This window comes from Perca flavescens, chromosome 5 (genome assembly GCF_004354835.1).
Source record: "Perca flavescens isolate YP-PL-M2 chromosome 5, PFLA_1.0, whole genome shotgun sequence".
NCBI lineage: Eukaryota > Metazoa > Chordata > Actinopteri > Perciformes > Percidae > Perca > Perca flavescens.
The window spans coordinates 34,162,735-34,184,220 of NC_041335.1; the positions used below are offsets into that span (position 1 = coordinate 34,162,735).

Sequence of the window (21,486 nt, forward strand, 5' to 3'; positions counted from 1 at the left end):
AACAATGCACTGTACATCAAAGAGCAAGAACAGAAAGAAGAAGAAGAAACATGTACCTGCACAGGAAAGAGGGAGAGAGTGAGATTGTGAATGAAAGCTCAGGGAACAAGAGGAAGAGGAGAGGGAGGTTTAACGGGTATTCAAAGCGCAGTGTTCACAGTAAGAGAGAGACTTACTGAACAGGGCGTCTGTCTCTGTGCCTCTCAGTCAGCTTTAAGCAGCTCTGCGTTATTCTCAACAGGAACGCTGCACACCAGAGACTCTTTCTTGTCTCTTTGTTTTCCTTGTCTGGTAGCTTTCTCTTTTTTTTCCTGTCTCCGCCTGTCTCGCTGTCATTTGCTCTTCTTTCCTGTTCGTTCTCTGGCCACTCTGTAAGCTCCTTGTTATTGTTTTGTCTCTGTTTTGGCCGGATCTGAATATCATACCCTCCAATCCATCCCTCAGTCCCTCCATCTATCCATCCCTCCCTCTCTCTTTCCCTTGCCTTGTTGTCCCGGTTTCTCTCTCTCTCTCTCTCTCTCTCTCTCTCTCTCTCTCTTTCTCCCTGTGAGGAGGCAAAACAGCATCAACGGCTGAGCCACAGTAACAACACATGCAACAGGGTGCAGACAGCACCTTCTGCTTCGCCACCTCTTCACTCTGACTCTCATCCCTCTCAGAGGAAGGCTACATGGAACAAAAGAAGAGCACAGGAGTGCAGCCGAGCATCTGTTGAAGATCTGTTGTCCCACTCCTTTTGATCAAAAGATCAGAAGAGGGGAAAAAGTAAAAGAAACAGGGAAAAAGGAGTTGGGAATTTCTCTTGCGCGGTCCTTCAAAGTGAGAAAGAAGACTTAAAGAAAGAAGAGAGACTAAGCAGATCAGGCTTTTTCAGTAGGCAGCGGAGTTGAGAGTGAATTGGAGATGCCACCTGTGGCACTAGTGTGATTTTTAAAGAACAGCCTCCTCACTTCACACATCTTTTCGACCCAATATTTAACACCAATGGCTTCCAAGAAGAAGTGGTCTGAGCGGAGGGAGTTGTGCAGGGAACGGCCGTTCTCCACCCGGGATGATTCATCTGTTGCGTCTGGGACATCTGGGCCAGGGCGTCCGACCACCAGGGGGCGCTTCTCAGAGTCGTGGAAGAGGCTCAGCTCCAGAGGGGGGTCCACCAAGAGGGGAGGGCTCAACTCTCAGCAGCCACCGGTAAGATGTTTTGAGGATACACAGGCCCCCTCTTCATGTTCCCTCAAAGATTAATCAATGACCTGGGTGCTGGGAGGGAAATGGAACAGGAAAGGCTGCTGTCAACATAGCTAGCATCTTGCCTGGGAGGGAGCAGCAGTGAGGGATTAGGAGGTAAAGATTGTACAGGAATTTTGGAAGACCACCTTGTTGATTTATTCATCAGTTCAGTAGGAAGGATTTCAACATCAAAATCCTCAGATTATTCATTCTGCGGTGCCTATTGCTAACACTTGCATGATAAAAGGCATGTAGAAATTTGCATTTACACAAAGTAAGATGCTGTTTTTGCTACTGTGCAGTTTTTCAACCCCCTGTTACCTTGGAAACCAGGTACTGCAGTCAGAACACAATTTTGTATTTCCATTTATTTTATTTTTTTTTTTACAAATACTACTATTTATAGTAAACTTTACTACATACACATATTGGATTCTTTGCCATTTTAGATTAAAAGCTGCTACTGTTTTCACCCTTTTGAGATATATATTTGCTATAATCAATGCTAGTCACCTATAGAAGCACTACAACACATTATCCACCAAAGACTACTGGCGATTATGGTGTCTGTGCTCCCTGTATATAATGAGTAAATTGACCAACGGGCTAGTCTGTCAAAACCCCTCAGCACCCAGTGGGAATTTAATGGAAGAAAAGAAGGCATAACTGTAGCACGCGATAGTGATTCAACCTATGAAATAACTACCTGGTATATGAACCAAAAATAAGACAGCCCTGAGAGGAAATGTGTGCCTTTTGCAAATAGGGCTGCTGGTGAAATGGTGAAAAATATCGATCAGTGTTTCCCAAAGCCCAAGATGAAGTCCTCAAATGTCTTGTCTTGTCCACAACTCCAAAGTATTCAGTTTACTGCCACAGAGGAGTGAAGAAACTAGAGCTGCAATCAGAGAATTTCTTTCATAAATAACGACTTGGACGATTAATCATTATCAAAATAGTTGCCGATTTATTTAATAGTTGACAATTAATCAATTAATCTTTGCAGCTCTGTTTGCAGCTATATTTGCAAGTATTTCATCTTTTGAAAGGCAACCGTCTGTTGTGTGGCTTTATGATCCCATGCGTAATTAACCGTTTTTGAGTTGATTATAGATGCTTAGGGATCAGCTAAAATTCTGCAGCATAATTTATAAAACATGCAATTGTCTAAGTAAAAGTGGGCAATGAGCTATGATGGCTCAACAAGGCTCCCAATATCAAGAAATGGGAGATTCTTGAGGATTATAATAGTCAAATAAACATGAACATTAATTATATACTGTACCAACAGAAAAACTGACAGCTAGGAGGCTCTCAATGACTGTATTTTTCTCCAGTTAAGATATTGTGTATGGTCCAAAATCACATTTGTAGCCTACTGTAGTACAGTAGTAATACAGTGTAGTAGAAGTTTGAGGACAACTTGAAAGACGGGAAGAGAAACATTCCACTTGTCAAACTTGTGAATGATACACCTGAAGATACAGTACAACTGTTAGTAAATACATTTTAAAAATTTGCTTTAAAAAAAAACAGTGGGACAATATTGAGAGAATTGTGAAATAGGAACCACTTGGTATTTTGGAAAGTGGTTGCACATATACACAACTCTTTCTTATTAGATATCTGTCACTCCTCTCTTTTGTTTCACACCATTCCCAACTTATTTCTTGTCTGCTGCGCCTGCTTCAAGGTGCTGGGGTGCTTGTAGATTTTTAAAATTTAAAATTGATGTATACTATGTTAGGGATTTCCCTACCATTATAAGGTTATGGCACCGCACACAAGCCGTACTGGGCACCACCTAAGAATGACTGTAACATCAACGTGAGCATCTAACTAAATTACTTTTCTTAGATCTAATGGTTGTCGTTGGTCCAAAATGCTCCAAAATGATGAAAATGAAATGAAAATTTTTATATTTTCTTGAGGGAGGACCCCTAAACCCCCCTGCCATATATGTGCACTTAAGTCTTCCAAAAACCTAGGGAAAACACTGTGGGCTAGATTTATCAAGCCGTTTGCGCCTGTTTCCAGGAGCTAATTGGTCGCAAAGACGGACGTAACCGATGCGGGCTATTTACAAACAGGGCGCACTTGGGTAAAATCGCAGATTGTCTGCCACATGAGCGAGAAGAGACAAGTTGTGCTTTCAATATGCGTTCCTGGGAGGGTTGTGGGGAAAGTGGGAGTTCAACCCAAAAAGGTGGGAGGATAAGCGCAAAGTGCGCCTAATTATATATTCCGTAGTATTTACAAAGACTGTCAGTAAGAGCGCGCCTCTATTCTGCGGGGGAAATTCTCCGCCTCTTAAAAGCAGGTCTGAACCAGCCGCAATCGAGTTTCCTCGTAGACCTTTATGCCGCTGGTGAAATGGCAACAGTAATTTGAGCAAGACGAAGACATAGGTGAGGCTGAAAATATTTTTAACACAAGAATCACACTTTGTCAGTGAACACAACATCATTTAGCGTTACAGATCAAGCAGCCGTGCAATATTAGAGTTACTGGAAGAAATCAAAGATGAAATTGAATCTCCCACTCAGCGTTCACATCCCATTCCAGCAGTTGTTAAACTCCTCGCTAGATTACAAATATTAGCATCAGGATCATTTCAAACAGTCATAGCATCAGCAGTGGGAATATCACAGTCTGCCCTCAGCCGTATCATAGCACCAGTACCGCTTTGCTACAGCGCAATTTACGGTATAGTGGGCGGAGAAAGACGCTGATTACCTGATGGGTGTCAGGGTTGATAAATACTACGCAAAATGTGGAAGCATAGCGTGCGCTATTACCGAACTCGCATAAACAGACGCAGCACAAACTGCGCTAGTGTTAGTAAATTAGGCCCTGTATGTCTTTTGGCAGCATCTGTCAGGCTAGTGGGAAAATCTGATGGATCTGGGGTCCCATCAACTCTATTTTTGAAAAGTAGAACTTCACTGATGTTTGTGGATCGAGGTCAGAATATCTAAAGGTCACTTCTAGCTGGTGCTCATGGATTTGTTGGATGGTGATATTTGGCAGTGATATCTGAGCTGAGAGATATGTGGGAGACGGATCTGCATGGTTGGAAAATATGAGATGCATTTCTGGTTTTCCAGTCGTGCCCCAGTAACCAGTGCTATTTTGTATTGCACACATACTCTATTCTGCTATAAAAAATGTCAGAGGAAGTGTTTTTTAAGCAATACTGTGAAATTGTGGGCTGACAGGTTTGTCACCAATGTGAATAGGGACTATATACTGTAAAGGGGTGTGTGTGTGTGTGTGTGTGTGTGTGTGTGTGTGTGTGTGTGTGTTGCTTGGATATAAACTGCAGTGTTACTACCACAACACCTCTGATAGTCTCAAATCTAAAATGGGTTGGTCTGAAGTAGCTAGGTGTGGTTTGGGCGTAACGTGCAATAAACCAATCAGAGCGTCATCTCACATTCCCTTTTAAGAGCAGGCGCGCTTGTTCCATGGCGGATTGCTATTATAATGGCGGATTTGCCTGGCGCACGCCAGCGGGAGCTGTCCGGGATGCGGCAAAGTAATAAATGTCTTGACCGGGTGGCGATGTTGCTGCTCCTCTCGGGCGTATCTCCTCAAGTCTGGAGAGGATTGCTGCAGCCATGGAGCGTGGGCCTCCAAACGCACCACCTGCACCTGTTGTGCCCCTTCTCCCCCCCCTCCGCATCGCGCATTACTCCCGTACCAGATTCCGCCGGAGTGTCCAATCCTCTTTTTGAGGACTGTACTGTAAAGTGCCTCCTGATCTATCCAAACACCTGATGCATCCGTTTAGATGAGAGAAGTGTATGTGCGTTGTGCAATATAGCCAAGCATGTGCCCCTAAAATAGCATCTGAATAACGCGCTACTGACTTTAGACTATGAATTGTTTTTTGAAATTGCAAAATAGCACCAGAGAACGTTTTATGCCTCCTCTTTTTGCTGAACCGCCCCCCCGGGAGCGCAAATACATTCCCTAATTTACCGACATGCGTCTGTGGAGGGAAAAGTCCGCGGTGCGTCGGGTGCAAAATAGGAATGATACATGCGTCAGTGTACAAAGGCAAGTGCGCTGAGTGCAAGATAGGGCCCTTAATGTTACAGAGTGAGTGAACGATCCTGTGTGTGACTGACTGAATGAGTGCGACAGAGAGTGAAGGATAGAAATTGAAAGAGAAAGTGAATGAGAGAAATAGTCCACAGGCGCTTTGAGAATCCAATACTCGGTGATAGTGATGAATTTGTGAAAGACAGATAAGCTAGGGAGAGTGAGGGAGAAGACCTTTAAGATAATTCAACACTTAAATTCACAGTGGAAGTTTGTGTGTTACTTTGTAGGGGGGGTGAATCTATTCTTCTCCGAAAAATCTATTTTCATTTAGTTACCTGCAGCAGCACTTGAGGTGTGGAGATGTAGCAGGCAAAGTTGTTGCTAAATATTTTGACAGGTTTTGATGAGTTTCACACCAATCTTGGTTTGCAGTTTCAGTTCATAGGGGTGTGCCAAATTGTATTGTAATACCGTGGTATCATTTTTAATATTATAAACAAATCATTTCGTGATAATGGCATTATTCTGACTTGTTGACAAACAGCAAACAAGCATGACTAAAAGCGAAATTTCCACCGGTTACATCACTTAAATGTCAATCATTGTCCTGAGTTCACTTCAATTCAACACATATATATATATCGCAGCACAGCCTAAACATGTGATATAATAAGCCATATCGTCCAGCCCTAATAGTTCATCTTAACACACTGCACAGTATTTTCCACCTGGTGGACATTCTTTTCTTTGCATGTGAGAGTCTGTAGAGATCAAGTGTGTCTCAGTTTGTGTCATGCTTCCGTCTTTATTATCATATGAATGCCCTGCAGTTTATTAAGCCATCTGTGGATCACTGAGGCCTTCTGTTCAATATAGCTAGAGAAATCCCATGTCCCTTTTGCAGAAAGACGAAAATGTTTTTCAGGTTTAAATTACGTGTGTGTTTATGTGGGTTTTGTGTGCTTGTCTGTGTGTGTGTATTCTAATGTGTGAACCAGTATGCAATGTGGACTCTCCCTTGGATAATCTGGCAATTTGAGATGGTGGAGGATTATTATTATTATTATTATTATTAATATTATTATTATTAAAGTTTATTTAGATAGGGACAGATACAAAAAACATAGATAAGCTTAAACAGTCATCTGATGTTTTTAGCTGAAGCTAATTCACAGCACTTGTCCCTAGTAGGGCTTTTGGTTGAAAATAAAAATACAGATTAACATTATTAAAAAAAAAAGATAGAGATGAAATAAAATGGAATGAAATGAAAAAGGAAAGGAGTATACAGAGAGCACAGTGTAAAAACTAAATAGGAGAGCAATATTGTTCCTGAATTAGCCACAATTTGGTATTTTTTTTTGAAGGTGGTTAATGTTGGGATACATTTCAAGTAGTCTGGCAGAGAGTTACATAATTTTGCCCCTTTTACTGAAAAGGCAGTTTGGGCAAATTATGTTCTACGGATGGTGGTGTTCAAGCCTTGCAGCTCACACCATCACCCAGATGCTGTTGGCTGTAATGAGTCTCATTCTGGGACCACAATAGTCTTGAAAACAGACATTTTGCCCACTGTGGTCAGCCCCGGCTTCATAGCATGACTGCAAAAAAGAAAAATGTCTGTTTGTTTCCTTTCCTCAGTGGGCTTTAGACGCTCTGATTAGGCCCAGTGGTGCTCACTACAGTATGTGTTTATGACCATGTGTTGTCTCCATGTGTTAAGAAAAATTAATAACCAATTAAAAGTTACACCACACTGCATAGTCCTTTAAACTGAAACAGAGCAACCTGCACACATCTGCCATCAATCACATTTAAAACAGTATGCTGATGATCTGTCATAGAAAAGAACAGGCTTGAGTAAAGGGAGGATGTAGCTGTGCTCCAGTATCACAAGAGAACATCACAATAAGTTGTCACAGCCACAATAAAATATCAAAATAGTCCTTTTTTGATTATTTGTTATGGTTTCATCTAAACAATAGTGCTATACCTAATTATCTTGTACTGGGGGATGACATTTTTTTGCTTCTGAATTGAATCAATGCATCCATCTAACCACTTAAATGTGCCCACTTAATAAAAATGTCATATTTGCATCAGTTACGTATGCATGTGTGTTACGTGTTTGTTGAAGCGGCCTTAAAATGGTATTTTTAGGATAACAATGTATCAAATGACAATGTGAAAACAGTGTGACAATGTGAAAGAGGTTGCCTGTGATGAACCTATCCAAAAAAAAAAAAAAAAAAAAAAACGTTAATGGACACTTTGTCACTGCTCCGATTCCATTATACATTGCTCTTACACAATATCTACCCAGATTATTACATAATATAATTAGACTACAAACATAACATGCTCTCCATCTGACCTCTGATCTCTCTTCATGCGCAGTGCAAATGTGCAAACTTATGTAAAAGGGGCACCAAGTACTATTGATTTCAGTTGCATACAGAAGGGCAGTTTTTTTTCTTTTATTTAAAACAAAATTTGTTCTTTTGGATCTCCTTAACCCAGGGGAAACAAAACTGAAAATGTGTGAATGATTGTATTGGATTGTCATTACAATGAACCCAAGTGTGATATTACTTCATGAGGCGGAGGTCGGAAAGAAGCAAAGAGTTCTGACAGTTCCTATGGAAACGGTGCGTGGTTCAGTGATTTATGTTTTTAAAAAGGATGCTTTTGAAGAAAGATCAGTGGCTCACCCATTTAAAAAGTGTTTCCTGTGAGTTATGGTAGGAACTTTGGCATTTGTTCTTTTGCTGCTTCATAGCACAATCAACCAAATGACTTTTCAACACCTTGGTTCTGAAAAACAAATATAGATTCAGAGCCCTGTTGGGTGCCTGGAAACTATCTCTCTCACCACAAAGCCTCGGATTAAAGCTATTTATTCATGGCAGTGACATATTTCATAATCAGAATCAAGTTTATTATGCTTAAACAAGAAATGTAACTCAACTGTGAAAGACAATTAAGAGACCATTAAGCACAATCTTGTTTCTGACATGAACAAGATATTGTGTTGGATAGGGACTGACTAGCTAGTTTACCGATATACGTGGGTGATGTGGCTAGTAGGCTTGGGCCTGTGTACAAAATTTCAAACTGGTTTGATATTAAGCCAAACACTGGACTGGTATACTGAATTTTACCCATAGACAGTATATAAACTGGACCAACAGATCCCGTTGCTCTGGACGGAGACCAGTGAAGGATATTAGAAGCACTTTTCCGGTGAGAGTTGAGCGTTACTGCGCAGCCTCCAACTGAGCTCGAAGACGTAGATGTGACATAGATGTGACGTGAGCAACGTGTCTGAAAGTTGGAAGTCTTCTGGTAGCTGTGCCAAGAGAAATCTCAATCATTCCCAATTCTCCCAGACGGAGAGCGTAGGTATATGTAAGGAAATAACATGGGCACAGGCTAATTATTGCTAACTAAAATGCTAGTTAACATTAGTAATTCAACTTAAACAGCTAATTTAAGTCCAAACTGCCTGCGAGCTTCTCCTGTACTATACGGTAATTCCTCTACTATGCGACAGTAAGTCGCGTGGTTATGACACAATCGTTAGCCTATTTTTACAAAAACGTCTGCTACGGAGCCATAATGTGAGATACAAGGTAATGGAGCCTTTTATTACATTGTCGTGTTTCAAAAAGTTTAGAAATAAACAAAGGACAAATAGTCTTCTGTTATCCTTCCGTCAACCCAACATTTTTTTTCTTTTTTTTTTTTTTTCAACTTTTTGTCCTGTTAAATTTTTCTTCTACACATTTTCTGCGCTTATTTCTACGTCCCATATTTTCTGATATAAAACACAAATTGAAAACGGGTCAATTTGACCCGAAGACAACACAAGGGTTAAACGCTTCAGATGTGAAGTTAGACTTAGACTTAGACTTAGACTTCTCTTTATTGATCCCTTTGGCATGACTCCCGCAAGGAAATTAGATTTCCAGCAGCAGATTTTAGCATCTTACAAAACACTCTTTAAATAGAAAAAAGATAGAAAAAATACAGTATAAGAATAACAATAAAACTTTTAGCTAAATATTTTTACAAAAATAAACAAACAGTAAAACAACAATAAACTACAGATAAATAAAGATAGATATATAGGTATATAGGACTGTGTATGGTATTGTGTTATTATACAGTTAATAAAAAAATGACATTTAGCATAAATTAGCAGTTAAGAGCAGTTAGAGTGTCAATAATTTATTGCACAGTGTTCTGTTCTGTCCTCTTTACCCTATTTCCTCCTCCCCCCGAGTGAGGAGTTGTACAGTATGACGGCATGAGAGATACTGTACAACTCCTCACTCGGGGGGAGTTATTCGCCGTCAAAGTGGCGCCAAAATTAATGGCAGTCAATGGAATGCTATTGGGAGGTGATTGCTTGGTAGCATCAAAATGGCGCCATAGGAGCTACGCGTTCCGGGGAGAGGCTTACCCCCTTGATTTTACCACTGGATGTCGTTCTTGACTCAGCCGTTCCTGAGTGAGACTGATGAGAGTGTAGCAACTGCAGTCCACATGGTGGCGGTAATGCACTTCTAGCCATAGTTTTTTTTCCCTGCAGTACCTTGCCTCGTCCGTAGAGCTTTACAAATGCTTGAGAAAATGTAGCTTGTGTGAGGCTACAACAGTACCTAATTAATAAAAGAGCTAAGTTGCTGATCAGCTATTTGATTCAGAAAACAGCGACAATATTGATTGATGACTGACACTAGTTGGATTTAGTGCCGTGACGCTGTCAACACAGGTTGCTGATGTAGGCTAGGGCTGGGCAATTAATCAAATTTTGATCATGATTTTGATTTCCGCTTCTAACCTTACAAAAACTGTAATCAAGAAAAACTGTTATTTTGCACATTACATTTTGCAAGTAAACACTTATTTAGTTTTGTGTTCTGAATGAAGAAAAAAAGTTAAAGCGGTATTAAGGGTATAAAGTATTAAGGGGAATTTCACAGTTCAAGGTGTTTTTACTGTTTCACTGTGTTTTAAGTTCAATGGATGCTGCATCTTTCCAAAAAGGTTGGAGTCAAACCCGCGGCCGCTGCGTCGAGTAGTAAACCTCTATATATGGGCCCCCGCTCTACCAGGTGAGCTAACCAGGCGCCCATGTAGACTACTTTTTAATTTGCCAGAAGGCGAAATAGTGACAATTGCCGGTTTAACCGGTTTGCATACAATCAAACTGGTTTAGCCTCGTAGACCAGACTGGGGGAAACTGGTCATTGACCCAACTCTAGAGGCTAGCATGCAAGGTAGTGTAAAAGTGTGAAGAAAGATGGACTGTACAGATGGTCTGGTAATGGCTTTTGCTTGAATCTTACTAACACTATTATTGTCTCAGAAAAACTTGAAAAGAAAGTCATCCCTTTTCCTAACAAACTTATTTCTTTTTGTTTAGTTTTCTGGATAAACTTGCTTAAGTTTTCACTGGGCCTGCTAGCAGCATTCTTTCTTTCTGTCATTGTGGTAAAATACACCGAAAATCCAATTGACAGTCACTTTGACACTCATTGATGGTCGATTTTTTTTTTTTTTTGCCTAGTAACAATTTAATGATCTTCAAATCCACTTTGGTGACACACATACACTGCTATTTAAATTATTACTGTGGTGTGTCGGTTTTTTCTCTTTAAGTCTCCATTAAGTTTAAAGGCTTATCAGATCCAGAGCTCTCATTGAAATGAATGAGGGGGACTGTGTTTTGGAGTAGTGTTTATGTCGGTCTAAACACAACCTTACTAGTAAAAAATGTATTAACTTCATTGCACAGAAATCATGGGCGTCAGTGAGTCTACATATCTAGGGACAAATGATGGTTCACTGAGGTGTATGAGTCAGTTTGTACTTAGTAAGTATTGATTTCGCCCTTCCTGTGAGGAGATATGTGTCCATGCCCTAACCCATAATGATGCATGCACAAATAGTATAAATGTATGCCTTTTTATTAAGAGAGAATGGTACATTATTCTTCATCCTTACATAAAAAAATATGTAGCTGTAAAGTTTCTTAAAATCTCCACAAACATTTTCTCCATCTGTGCTAAATAAAAATCTACCTACCGATTGCTGCATGCCGTAGCGCAGCTGTAACTCAGTAAAATGACTTGACTTCTCGTGATCTTGCCTCATGATGATTAGACGTCACCTAGAGAAGTCTCGAGCCGATCCAAAGGATTTGAATCTTGGCCTATCTGGGCATATTTTAAAGGATAATTGTCAGCTAAAATAAAGCCAATTACATTTTTGCGTCAAAATGACAACATGGCATCATGACTTTGCGTAAACGCCACTTTCCTAAAGCCAAATGGCGTGTTATCTGTGCGCATTTTGAGGTATCCACGTGTATGTCTACACTGTATACAGCGGATATAAACATTGCGAGAACGTGCCGTACAATCGCGAGAACAACGTCACACGCGTGTTAAAAAATAAATAAATAAAAAGGTTGGGTTTAGGAAAAGAACATTGGGAAAGTCTTTAGTAGCACAAAAAAATGACGGTGACCAACGTCGCATGCTTAGGAAAACAATAAACAGTTGAGTTTAGGAAAGAAACATTGGGGAAGGCTTAAAAAAAAAAGAAATAAACCAAAAAAACACCACATGCAGGATGTAATCCTGGCTCTCCTGGGTGAAAGTCCTGTGTTTTGCCTATCTGCTACCCCAATCAACCTCCTTTCATACTACTCGCTACGGCAAACATTCACATGTAATGTAGGTCAATGGCGGCCGAACGGCGTTGATAAACGCGCAAAAAAATTATTATGCATCTTGATAACATGCCAAAATGGCATACAAATTGGCGTGTCATACATACGCCACTTTATGAGATCAGTCTGCAAAATGACAAACAAAGACGGAACCAACATGTCAGCTGTCGCTAATTGACGTTAATTCCATGAATAACTTGATGAATAACAGGCCAAAGTTAAACTTGGCTGTTGGCTGTCCGGTTTGTGTGTCTGCACTCAGCCAAAGATTATTTGTGAGGGAGGGACTTCCACTCTGTACCGCTGCTGTTCAATTAGGAGTCAATTGAGTGTTTCGGGAAGTTCCAACAGACTGATGCGTCTTCTCTCTAGCAGATTGCACCACGTCAATACCTCCTAGTTAAATTTTCATTCATATCATATCAATAATTTAAGATGATCCGCTTAATAGTTTTGAACCAGGAAGTAGAAATGAATGAAAAATAAGGTGCGCCAATGTCAGAAGACTACATCTGTTATTTCAATGTGTTAGACACAGTTTATATTTAAACATCTTCATTGCATGTCTTCTGCTCCTATACTGTATGTACTATCGTACCAGGCTCTGGATTGGCACGTACCCAACATTAAAGGACTCCGATAGGGATCAGGGCCGAAGTACGAAGTACATACTTTACATTGTCCCCTGTATTTTCAATTATAATTTACACCATAGCAATTATGTTTTGAATTAAGTTATGTTTAAATAATTACTCCTACACATAATTTTCTTAAAGGCATCCTTGATAGTAGCATGCAGTCAACAGCGTGGGTGGATAAGAATTCACGGCGTATTGTAAATAATTAACCCATCGTAATACACCTCATACTAATGAAAAACAAAGTATGTACTGTAGCAAAGGGATGGAAGCAGATGGATGAGAGAGCCATCTGGAGAAAGGATAGTGGGTGGTAGATTGACAGAGACAGATGTGTGGAAATGTGAACACATCTATCCCCACAGTGCCTTGTAACCATAGCACCAAATAAACCAGGGAGTGCAAGCAGCAAAACAAAAGACAAGAACAGAATGCCAAAAAAGTTATTTTTCTTTCGTGTGAGAGTAATAGTATTAATAGTTGTAATTGGTCTCTCTGCCATGCCACTCCTGAGACTTTCATTTCACTTTCGGTGGGGCTGAGTCATAACAAAGCTGAGGCCGGGCTGCAGGCAAGCCAACACAGCTCAAGTCCTCAACATTTTAATCTGCTTAACACACGTTTCAGTGGCAGACCGGTAGTAGAAATAAGCTGGTTATTTGATGGCAGTGATGGCGTGATTGTGTGTGTGTGTGTGGGTGTGGGTGTGTGGGTGTGTGGGTGTTGAGGGTGTTGACTGACATCTGTAGCAACAGTAGCTTGGAAACAGCCAAAGTATCACGTAGAGTTTGCTTAAGCAGTTAAATCCGTGGGAGGTGTAACATAGTGGGAGAACGTGCTGAGGCGACGAAGCGTGTTTTGGGAGGATGAAAGGACTTATTTGTATGCGTTTGTGTGTGTGTGTATATGTGATACAGATTGAGCTTTAAGTGCAAGAGGTTTCAGTCTAAGGGTGTTGAAATGAAAGTGGTACATTATATCTATCTCTTTATCCCTATCTCTGTCTCACACACAAACACAGTGGGGTGTGGCGTGACCCTTTTTTGTTGAAGCCAAACTAAGAAGATCTTCCTGGATACCATTCAGAGAGATGATGTGGATGGTGAACTTTTCAGGGGGGGAAATAGAAAGGGCAAAATGAACTTCTGGCCATGAAAAGAAAAAGGGAGGGTAAAGGAAAGCAAGGAGGACAGGGTTTGATAAGGTCGCACGGCAAACTTTTGTTACTGTGGCAATGATTCCCCCTCTCACCTTGCTGAGGTAATGACCACAGTTGACCGTGTGTGTGTGTGTGTGTGTGTGTGTGTATGAACATGGACTGTCTGATGAAGAAGCATCCTGACCTTAGAAACATTCATCACCATCGCTGCAGTTTACTCTCTGAAGCTACAGCCTGCCAGTTACACTGAACTATTTGTAAGTTTGCCTGTACCGTGTGCCTTTGTCTGGTTAAATTACTAAAAATAGATAAAAGGAGCTGACAGACTTTTGTTGATCAAATACCACATCCTACACTACCACGAGCTCCTTGTTTTTCTTATAGTCTTGGAAATGCCGTCCAGACAAGAACGTGCATGGGTGTCAGAAAATATGACGATTTAAAAGTATAGATTTAATTTGGCTTTTATTTAGCCCCTCTTCTTTCTCTCTCTCTCTCTGTTTCATTTTACCAATCTGCGGATCCATTCATCCTCCTCTCTTTCAGATGTAAGAGAGGCAGAGGTTTTATGACAGCTCTATAATCCTTTCTCTCTGCAAGGCTTTTTTTGGATCATTTGTTGAAGTGAAGTGTGAGAGAACACTGCGAGGGGCTAATGAATTAAATTGAGCTGCTCTTTTTCATTATATCCCTCTGATTGAAGTGTTCTATTGTCCTTAGGTTAGCTTTGTCCACACTATGCCCCTTGCCTTTCTGACCAGTGCATTAATTATGAGTGGCAGGGATATAAGAGGAACTTGTTGGCGCACATTTTTGTGCCAAAGGGAAAGAAACGGTGAAATCCACTCTAACTGGGGTGCAGCCAGGATTAAGAACAAGTGTGGGTTTCTTATCTACTCCACAGTTGTTTGGATGATACACACACGCACACACGCACGCACACACAAACTGTACACACACACACACACACACACACACACACACACACACACACACACATACACAAACACACAGAGATCCTCAAGCAGAGGCCACCTGACCCCACCCAGGCAGGGAGGTTAAACCCAGCTCTCCTGCATGGAAAATAAACGCAAATAAATAAATGCAATCATCACCCCAGTCAGAGGCTCTCTATAGCAGGGGTCTTCAAATTTGTTTAAACCAAGGACCCTTTAACTGAAAGTGAGATGGAACAGGGACCCCCTGCTACATATATTGTATAAAATGAAGTTGCATATAAAATTTTTTTTGCATAGAATACTAAGCTATTAAAATATAAATTGTTGGCATGATTTTTATAAATCCTCTTTAATGTTACACATACATGCAGCACAGTGAATCCTTAGGATGAACTATATCTGTGGATGGCTATCTTAGTGACTACCTTACCTATCATCAGTGGGGATATATATATGCTAATAATATGTTGGAATTATGTTATGACATTTTCATTTTTGAAAAACCTTTCAAAAATTGACAATAATTTGGAGGCCCCCCCCCTACAGTGACTCTGAGGGCGTTTGTTTACAATAACTTCCGGATAGAAAACTCCTGCGTCCCGTACATACAATTTAACAGCGCTGATCAAACGGGCACGAGGAACAACTGGATATACTCTCATCTTATTCATCTAAAATGCATGTTTGATGCTTTTATATGTCAACACTTTCACTAACGTTAGCTTGGAGAGCTAATTTACCTATTGGGCCACGGACCAAAGAAAATGACACCACCCAAACTAGCAGTCAGTCCGACCGGCGGTAGGTTTTGCTGGTCGTAGCGCTTGATTTGGTTTATCAAAGACGCTAGCGAAGCAACACGGTACAGAAAATAAGCACAGCAGAAACGTCAGACAGGTCGGACCATGGTTCAGAAATAAACAGGTTTGTCGACTTCACATATAATAAATATGTAACTGCCATTTGTCTACCCGGACAGACTGATCTCATGAAGTGGCGTATGTATGACACGCCAATTTGTATGTCATTTTGGCGTGTTATCAAGATGCATAATCGCTTTTTAACGTGTTTATCAACGCAATTCGCCTGCCATTGACCTACATTACGAGTGAATTTTCGTAGCAAGTAGTATAAAGGGACGTAGGATCGCATAAGGAAGTTGGTTGGGGTGGCGAATGGGTAAAACACAGAACTTTCACCCAGGAGAGCCGGCTTCGTGTCCCGCGTGTGGTGATTTTTAGCTGGGTTTTTTTTGTTCATTTTTTTTAAGCCTTCCCCAATGTTTCTTTCCTACACCCAACCGTTTACTGTTTTTCTAAGAGTGTTTTTTTCCATGTTTTTGTTGCTTTTTTGTGTTACTAAAGCCTTTCCCTGTGTTCTTTTCCTAAACACAACCTTTTTTTTTTTTTTTTTTTTTACACGCGTGATGTTCTCGCAATAGTACGTTCTCACGATAACACGCAACGTGGCAACGCCACGTGGTGGGTATGTTTACATTTGCTGTATACAGCGTAGACATACACCTTGGTAGCTGAAAATGCGTACAGATAACACGCCATTTGGCTTTAGGAAAGTGGTGTGTATGTTTACACAAAGTCATGATGCCATGTTGACCCGGAAGTGATTTGGGTCGTCACGGTGATTCGGTCTATACTGCCTTCCTCCCTTCTTTTCCACCTCAACCATTATGTGTGCATCCTGTGAGTTGATTTCCTTCAAATGTGGTTTTGATTGCCTTTTAATGCACACAATTTATATTCATGTTTTGACTTATTGTTAATGAGTTTTTTGTTATCTCGTTGCAGAGGGGAAAAAAACACACCCATATCGGCAACTAAACCTGACATGGAATTGGCCTTCTATTAATAAATGTTCTGCTTTAACTGCCAACCTGCTAAATGCGTCTTGTCAACTTCAGTTTTTCCCCTCACACACAGAGAAACATGAACATTTAGGGGAAACCGAATAATCATATCATAAATGACCAGAAGATGTATAATGTTCTAAAAATTAATTGAAAACAATTTAAAATAAATATAATAAAATTAATTAGTGACACTTGTGTTCGTTATCACCAGGGTAGCAAGGGGTAAACACATCTTTATAAACACACGGCATGGCGTCTTGCTAAATCAATACATAGCTTCTTAGAAAAGAACATGATTTGAGTTGATCCCCTTATGGATATGTCAGATTAGTGGCATGGGTCCTGATCAAAGCTTTTTTTTTTTAAACCCTCCTCTAAGTGGCCTTGCTCTGAATTCCTTTTGCTAATTTATCCTCACTCAGACAGAGGAGGAGGGGAACAGAAATGTAGGGAGAGAGAGACAGACAAACGTTAAAGAGATGCTCAGTCATGCCTCAGCCAGAATAGCTTCTATTAGACGGTTCACATTAGATTACAGCTGTTTTGTATGCAGAAAGAAATAAGTCTCAGTTTTTTTTTATTTCCCTCACTCCTTTCAAAAAAAGCTGTTGCTTTTTTTCACAGATTTTGGTGCTATTTGTTGATTCATGAACAAGGCTTGACTATGAGATCTCTACAGGCCACACTTGGCTTTTTTAAACCTGAGCTCCTGAGCTCTAGTATTATATTTTTCCTACCCGTTTTACCCTGGAATTGTTGTGACATTAGCATAGGAGCTTTTTTTATTTCAGATGAAGCGGCTTGCCCCCACCGTAGTATGCCGTGGGAAGCCCTGGTCTTTTTAGTGTGCTGAAATGATCAATGTGTCATGATTAGAAAGCAGCCCGGTGTCATCCAGTCTGTTTCCACCTTGCCCTCCTCAAACCTGTTGCCAAACCTAGAATTAGGAAACCCTATAGAAGGGAGCTCTGTCTTTTTTTGTATGTAAATGTAGATATTCCTTTTCATGTATATTTAGATATCTTTGAATAGAGCTCCGTTGATCTGAAACCCGTGTTGCACCCCGTCTTTGAACTGTGGCTTTGAAGCTTCTCTGTCTGACGCCATGAGCTCTGGGCTTAAAGCCGAAGCGTATCCTTGTATTTCCTGGTGTAGCATTGTGGCAATAATGATTGCCATAAAAGCCATTACCGGGGGCCCCGGGGCCACTGGGCTGTGGGTCTAGCTTTATTACACCGACCCGCATTTCGGTAATTACACTATGTCTACGTTGCTACAGCAACATGGAGGTTCTCAACGGCTAATGCAGAATTTATGTCAGGGTAGATTGGCATTTTGTTTCATACACACTATTGCAGGCAGGCGTTGTGTGTGTGTGTGTGTGTGTGTGTGTGTGTGTGTGTGTGTGTGTGTGTGTGTGTGTGTGCGTGCGTGTGCTTGTGCACGCCCGCATCAGTTTTTGTAGCTGTACATCTGTGTGTTCGTGTGCCTTCTCAGTGTGGGCTCATTTCAGAGACATAGGGACAAAATGGAGGCGGTTGACCCATTACTTCTACCATCCACTATTTCACCTCACTGGTTCCATCCACTCAGCTGAGCACTGAGGCCTGGTTTTTAGGACAACCTGGAAACACTCCTAAACACAGGCTACATCATACACTTAGTAGCCAGAAGGTTTTAGATACAACGAGTCTGAACTAGACTGATCCAAACACGGCCTTCTTGGCCAGAGGGAAATTTTCTCATCAAAATCACCTGAGCCTCATGGCTTGTGCTTGTCTTATATAAGATAATAATGCATGTTCAGAATTAGTTTAGTGAAGTGGGCCTTTTTCTAAAAGTAGAAATGTGATGAATATAATTACAATATTCTTCACTTAAGCCTCTGAAAAAAACCTTTTAAGGCTTTGAGAGTTTCACTAAAAGTTTTTCAACTTGATCCTGGATTGAATTAATGAATCAAAAGTCTAAAGCCTCAGTTATTGTTGAAGAATAAGGCTTTAGGTTTTAAGACGGCAGTCTTCTCTGCAGTATTGCAGGGTGAAATGAGTGACTGTTCATTATAACGGCTTCTGGCACTGAGCCATGTCTGCATTGCTCTGTTGACTCAGAAGATTAGATCGGCAAGCACTAAAGCTAATCTGGCATTTATAGATTTCTGTGTGCGTTTGTGTTTGCTCTTTTTCTCCATTGAGCACTGGACTGACAAGGACTTCAGGCCTTCAGGTATTACCAGATGGGCACTGCACTGATCGAGCGACAATGAGAGAGGGAGAAACAGAGTCATTCTAAAGAGAGGGCGGCGCCACCGCATTACCTTAATAAGGCTGGGAATTGATAAGATTTGATTGATACTGATGCCATCATCGATTCTGCTTATCTGTCCGATTCTTTATCAATTCCTGATACATTTTCTGTGTGGGGAAAAAAGGCCTACACAGGTTTTCTGGTATTATAAAAGACGTCAATTTATAAGTTTAAACTTATTGTTGAAAGTTTCAAACAAAGGTTTTTTTCCCCTTTCTTACTGGGATACAGGCAACATGTATACTACAGTATTTAGAGAGTCTTTCTTTGGTCATGATAGAATATTACTGTACAATTCTATGGTTTGTCAGGGAAGTGTATAAACTACACTGCAGACTGAAGCCTACAAATAGGGACAAAGTGACGATGACTCTTATAACCGAGTCCAGCGCGGGTTGAATGGGCATTGTTCCGCGTCATATACGTCTCTTGCATAAAATGTCTGTATTGACACTGCGCTGCATTTTTATAAACACATCTGTGGCCCACATCCAGGTGCCGTCTCACTGTCGCACAATAGATCACATCTGCCAAGTAGAATAGCGATTAATAGCTATTGTTTCACCTCACACACCAACAAGCGCACACACCCTCACCTCACACAAACGAGTGGCTCTGTCTCGCACACACACAGCGCAAAGCTGTATCACAGGGGTGCTACTCTGGTAATTTCTCACATCCCAGAAGCGGCACCATTTTCATTGTTCGTCGTGAAATGAAGTCGCTTTAGACTGTTTCTTCCTCTCCGCCATGACTCCTTTAGCGAAGCAGCGTAGACCCATTAGTTTGGCTTTTTTGTTTTGCAATGCATAACTGCCAGTATGAACACGCCAGCGTTGGTAAAAGGAATTGATAAGCTTGGTGGCATATGATTCCGATGGATCGGACAATTTGGGATCTCGATTTCCCATCCTCAGTGTGAAATTTCACTGAATTAAACAGAAGTTTAACTTCCGTTTTCTGCCGCAGAATTTTTATTCTTTTTTTATTTAAATTGTCTAAACTACTATGATACTGGATTAATCAAGTTGCAAATGAGGACTAAAAAAAAACTAAAGAAGAAGAGTTCGACCAATCACAGCGTCGGGTTCCTTCCTCTTAAATGTCAAGCATTTAGTTAGTTTAGTTTGATTGGTTTCCCCCAAGGGGGTAAGCTTCGCTTCAGAACGCGAACCTCCGATGGCGCCATTTTGTTGCTACGAAGCGATCACCTCTTGTTAGCATTACACTGACCGCCATTTTTTTTTTTTGTCACTTGACTGCGAATAACTTTACATCTGAAGCGTTTAAAGACTCTATTTGTCCGTTGTTTATTTCTAAAGAAACACGACAATGTATAAAAGGCTCCATTACCTTGTACCTCACGTTATAGCTCTGTAGCAGACGTTTTTGAAAAAATAAGCTAACGATTGTATCATAACCAAGTGACCTACTGTTGCACAGTAGAGGAATTACCGTATAGTACAGGAGAAGCTCGCAGGCAGTTTCGACTTACATTAGCTGTTTAGGTTTAATTACTAATGTTAACTAGCATGTTAGTTAGCAATAATTACCCTGCGCTTATCTCCTTACATATACCTACACTCTCCGTCTCTGTAAGATTGGAAATGATTGAGATTTCTCTTGTCACAGCTACCAGAAGACTTACAACTTTCAGACACGTTGCTCACGTCACATTTACGTTGTCTCTGTCAGTTGGAGGCTGCGCAGTAAAGCAAGAGATCACCGGAAAAGTGCTTCTAATAGCCTTCACTGGTCTCCGTCCAGAGCAACGGGGTCTATCGGTCCATTGTATATATGTCAATGGTTTCCCCAAGGAAGGACGGTGCTTGCAAAGGTAAACTGGTTTGATGTAGAAAGGTGAAATTGTGAAATGAATTAATTTACGTAGCCTACCTGTCAACTTTGGAGAAATATTATTTATTTACAATATTATTAATAAAGCCTTGCATTTGGTATACAAAGTTTTTGATTTCGTTACAGAGGTCTTATATTTGTTTTTGCCTTTCCTAGGATTAAGTTCATACTGTAACAAAATTAACTGTTACTAATGTCGGCTAATTAAAAACTGACCGGAATGTGTCAGTGTCTGTCGGAACCTGGCTGGCCGCTCGGCGCCTTCAGATAAAGCTCAAGCTAACAGGCTAACCCTTATTAGCTAGTCAAACACTGAGCGATAACATTTGCAAAGATTGGCTCTGTGAGCGCATTAATTTGCTCGGTGCCCATCTTATAACAAACCGAGCGAGCAGCCGCCGGACTCTAACATCTGTTGATCCGTGCAGGACTTCACTGTGATGTGACCGGCAGGTAACGTCAAAGGTTATCTGCTACTGTAGCAGAGCTGCAAGTTAACGCTGAACTGAGCCGTGTGTTTTTAGTGTTAAACACTGCTGCAGGTACTCATGCACGACTGTTGTTGGTGATTTACAGAGGTGGAAGACTTACTCACATCATGTATTGCAGTAAAAGTAGAACACACAGTGTTGTACAGTCACAAATTACTTGTCAGTTACAAGTCCTGCATTCAACATCTT

At 40.8% G+C, this 21,486-nt stretch overlaps 1 protein-coding gene across 3 annotated transcripts in view; it reads left to right on the forward strand.

The window, feature by feature from the left end:
• The first annotated feature begins 505 nt into the window (after positions 1-505).
• trpm3 (transient receptor potential cation channel, subfamily M, member 3) overlaps positions 506-21,486 on the forward strand; it is a 178,769-nt gene continuing 157,788 nt past the window's right edge. For 2 of the 3 annotated variants that reach the window (XM_028579043.1, XM_028579044.1), the window contains exon 1: positions 510-1,188. In XM_028579043.1, the coding sequence (XP_028434844.1) occupies positions 985-1,188 (204 nt within the window). In that variant the 5' untranslated portion in view covers positions 510-984. Of the gene's footprint in view, positions 1,189-21,486 lie in introns of all 3 variants that reach the window. The other variant, XM_028579045.1, reaches the window with a different exon arrangement.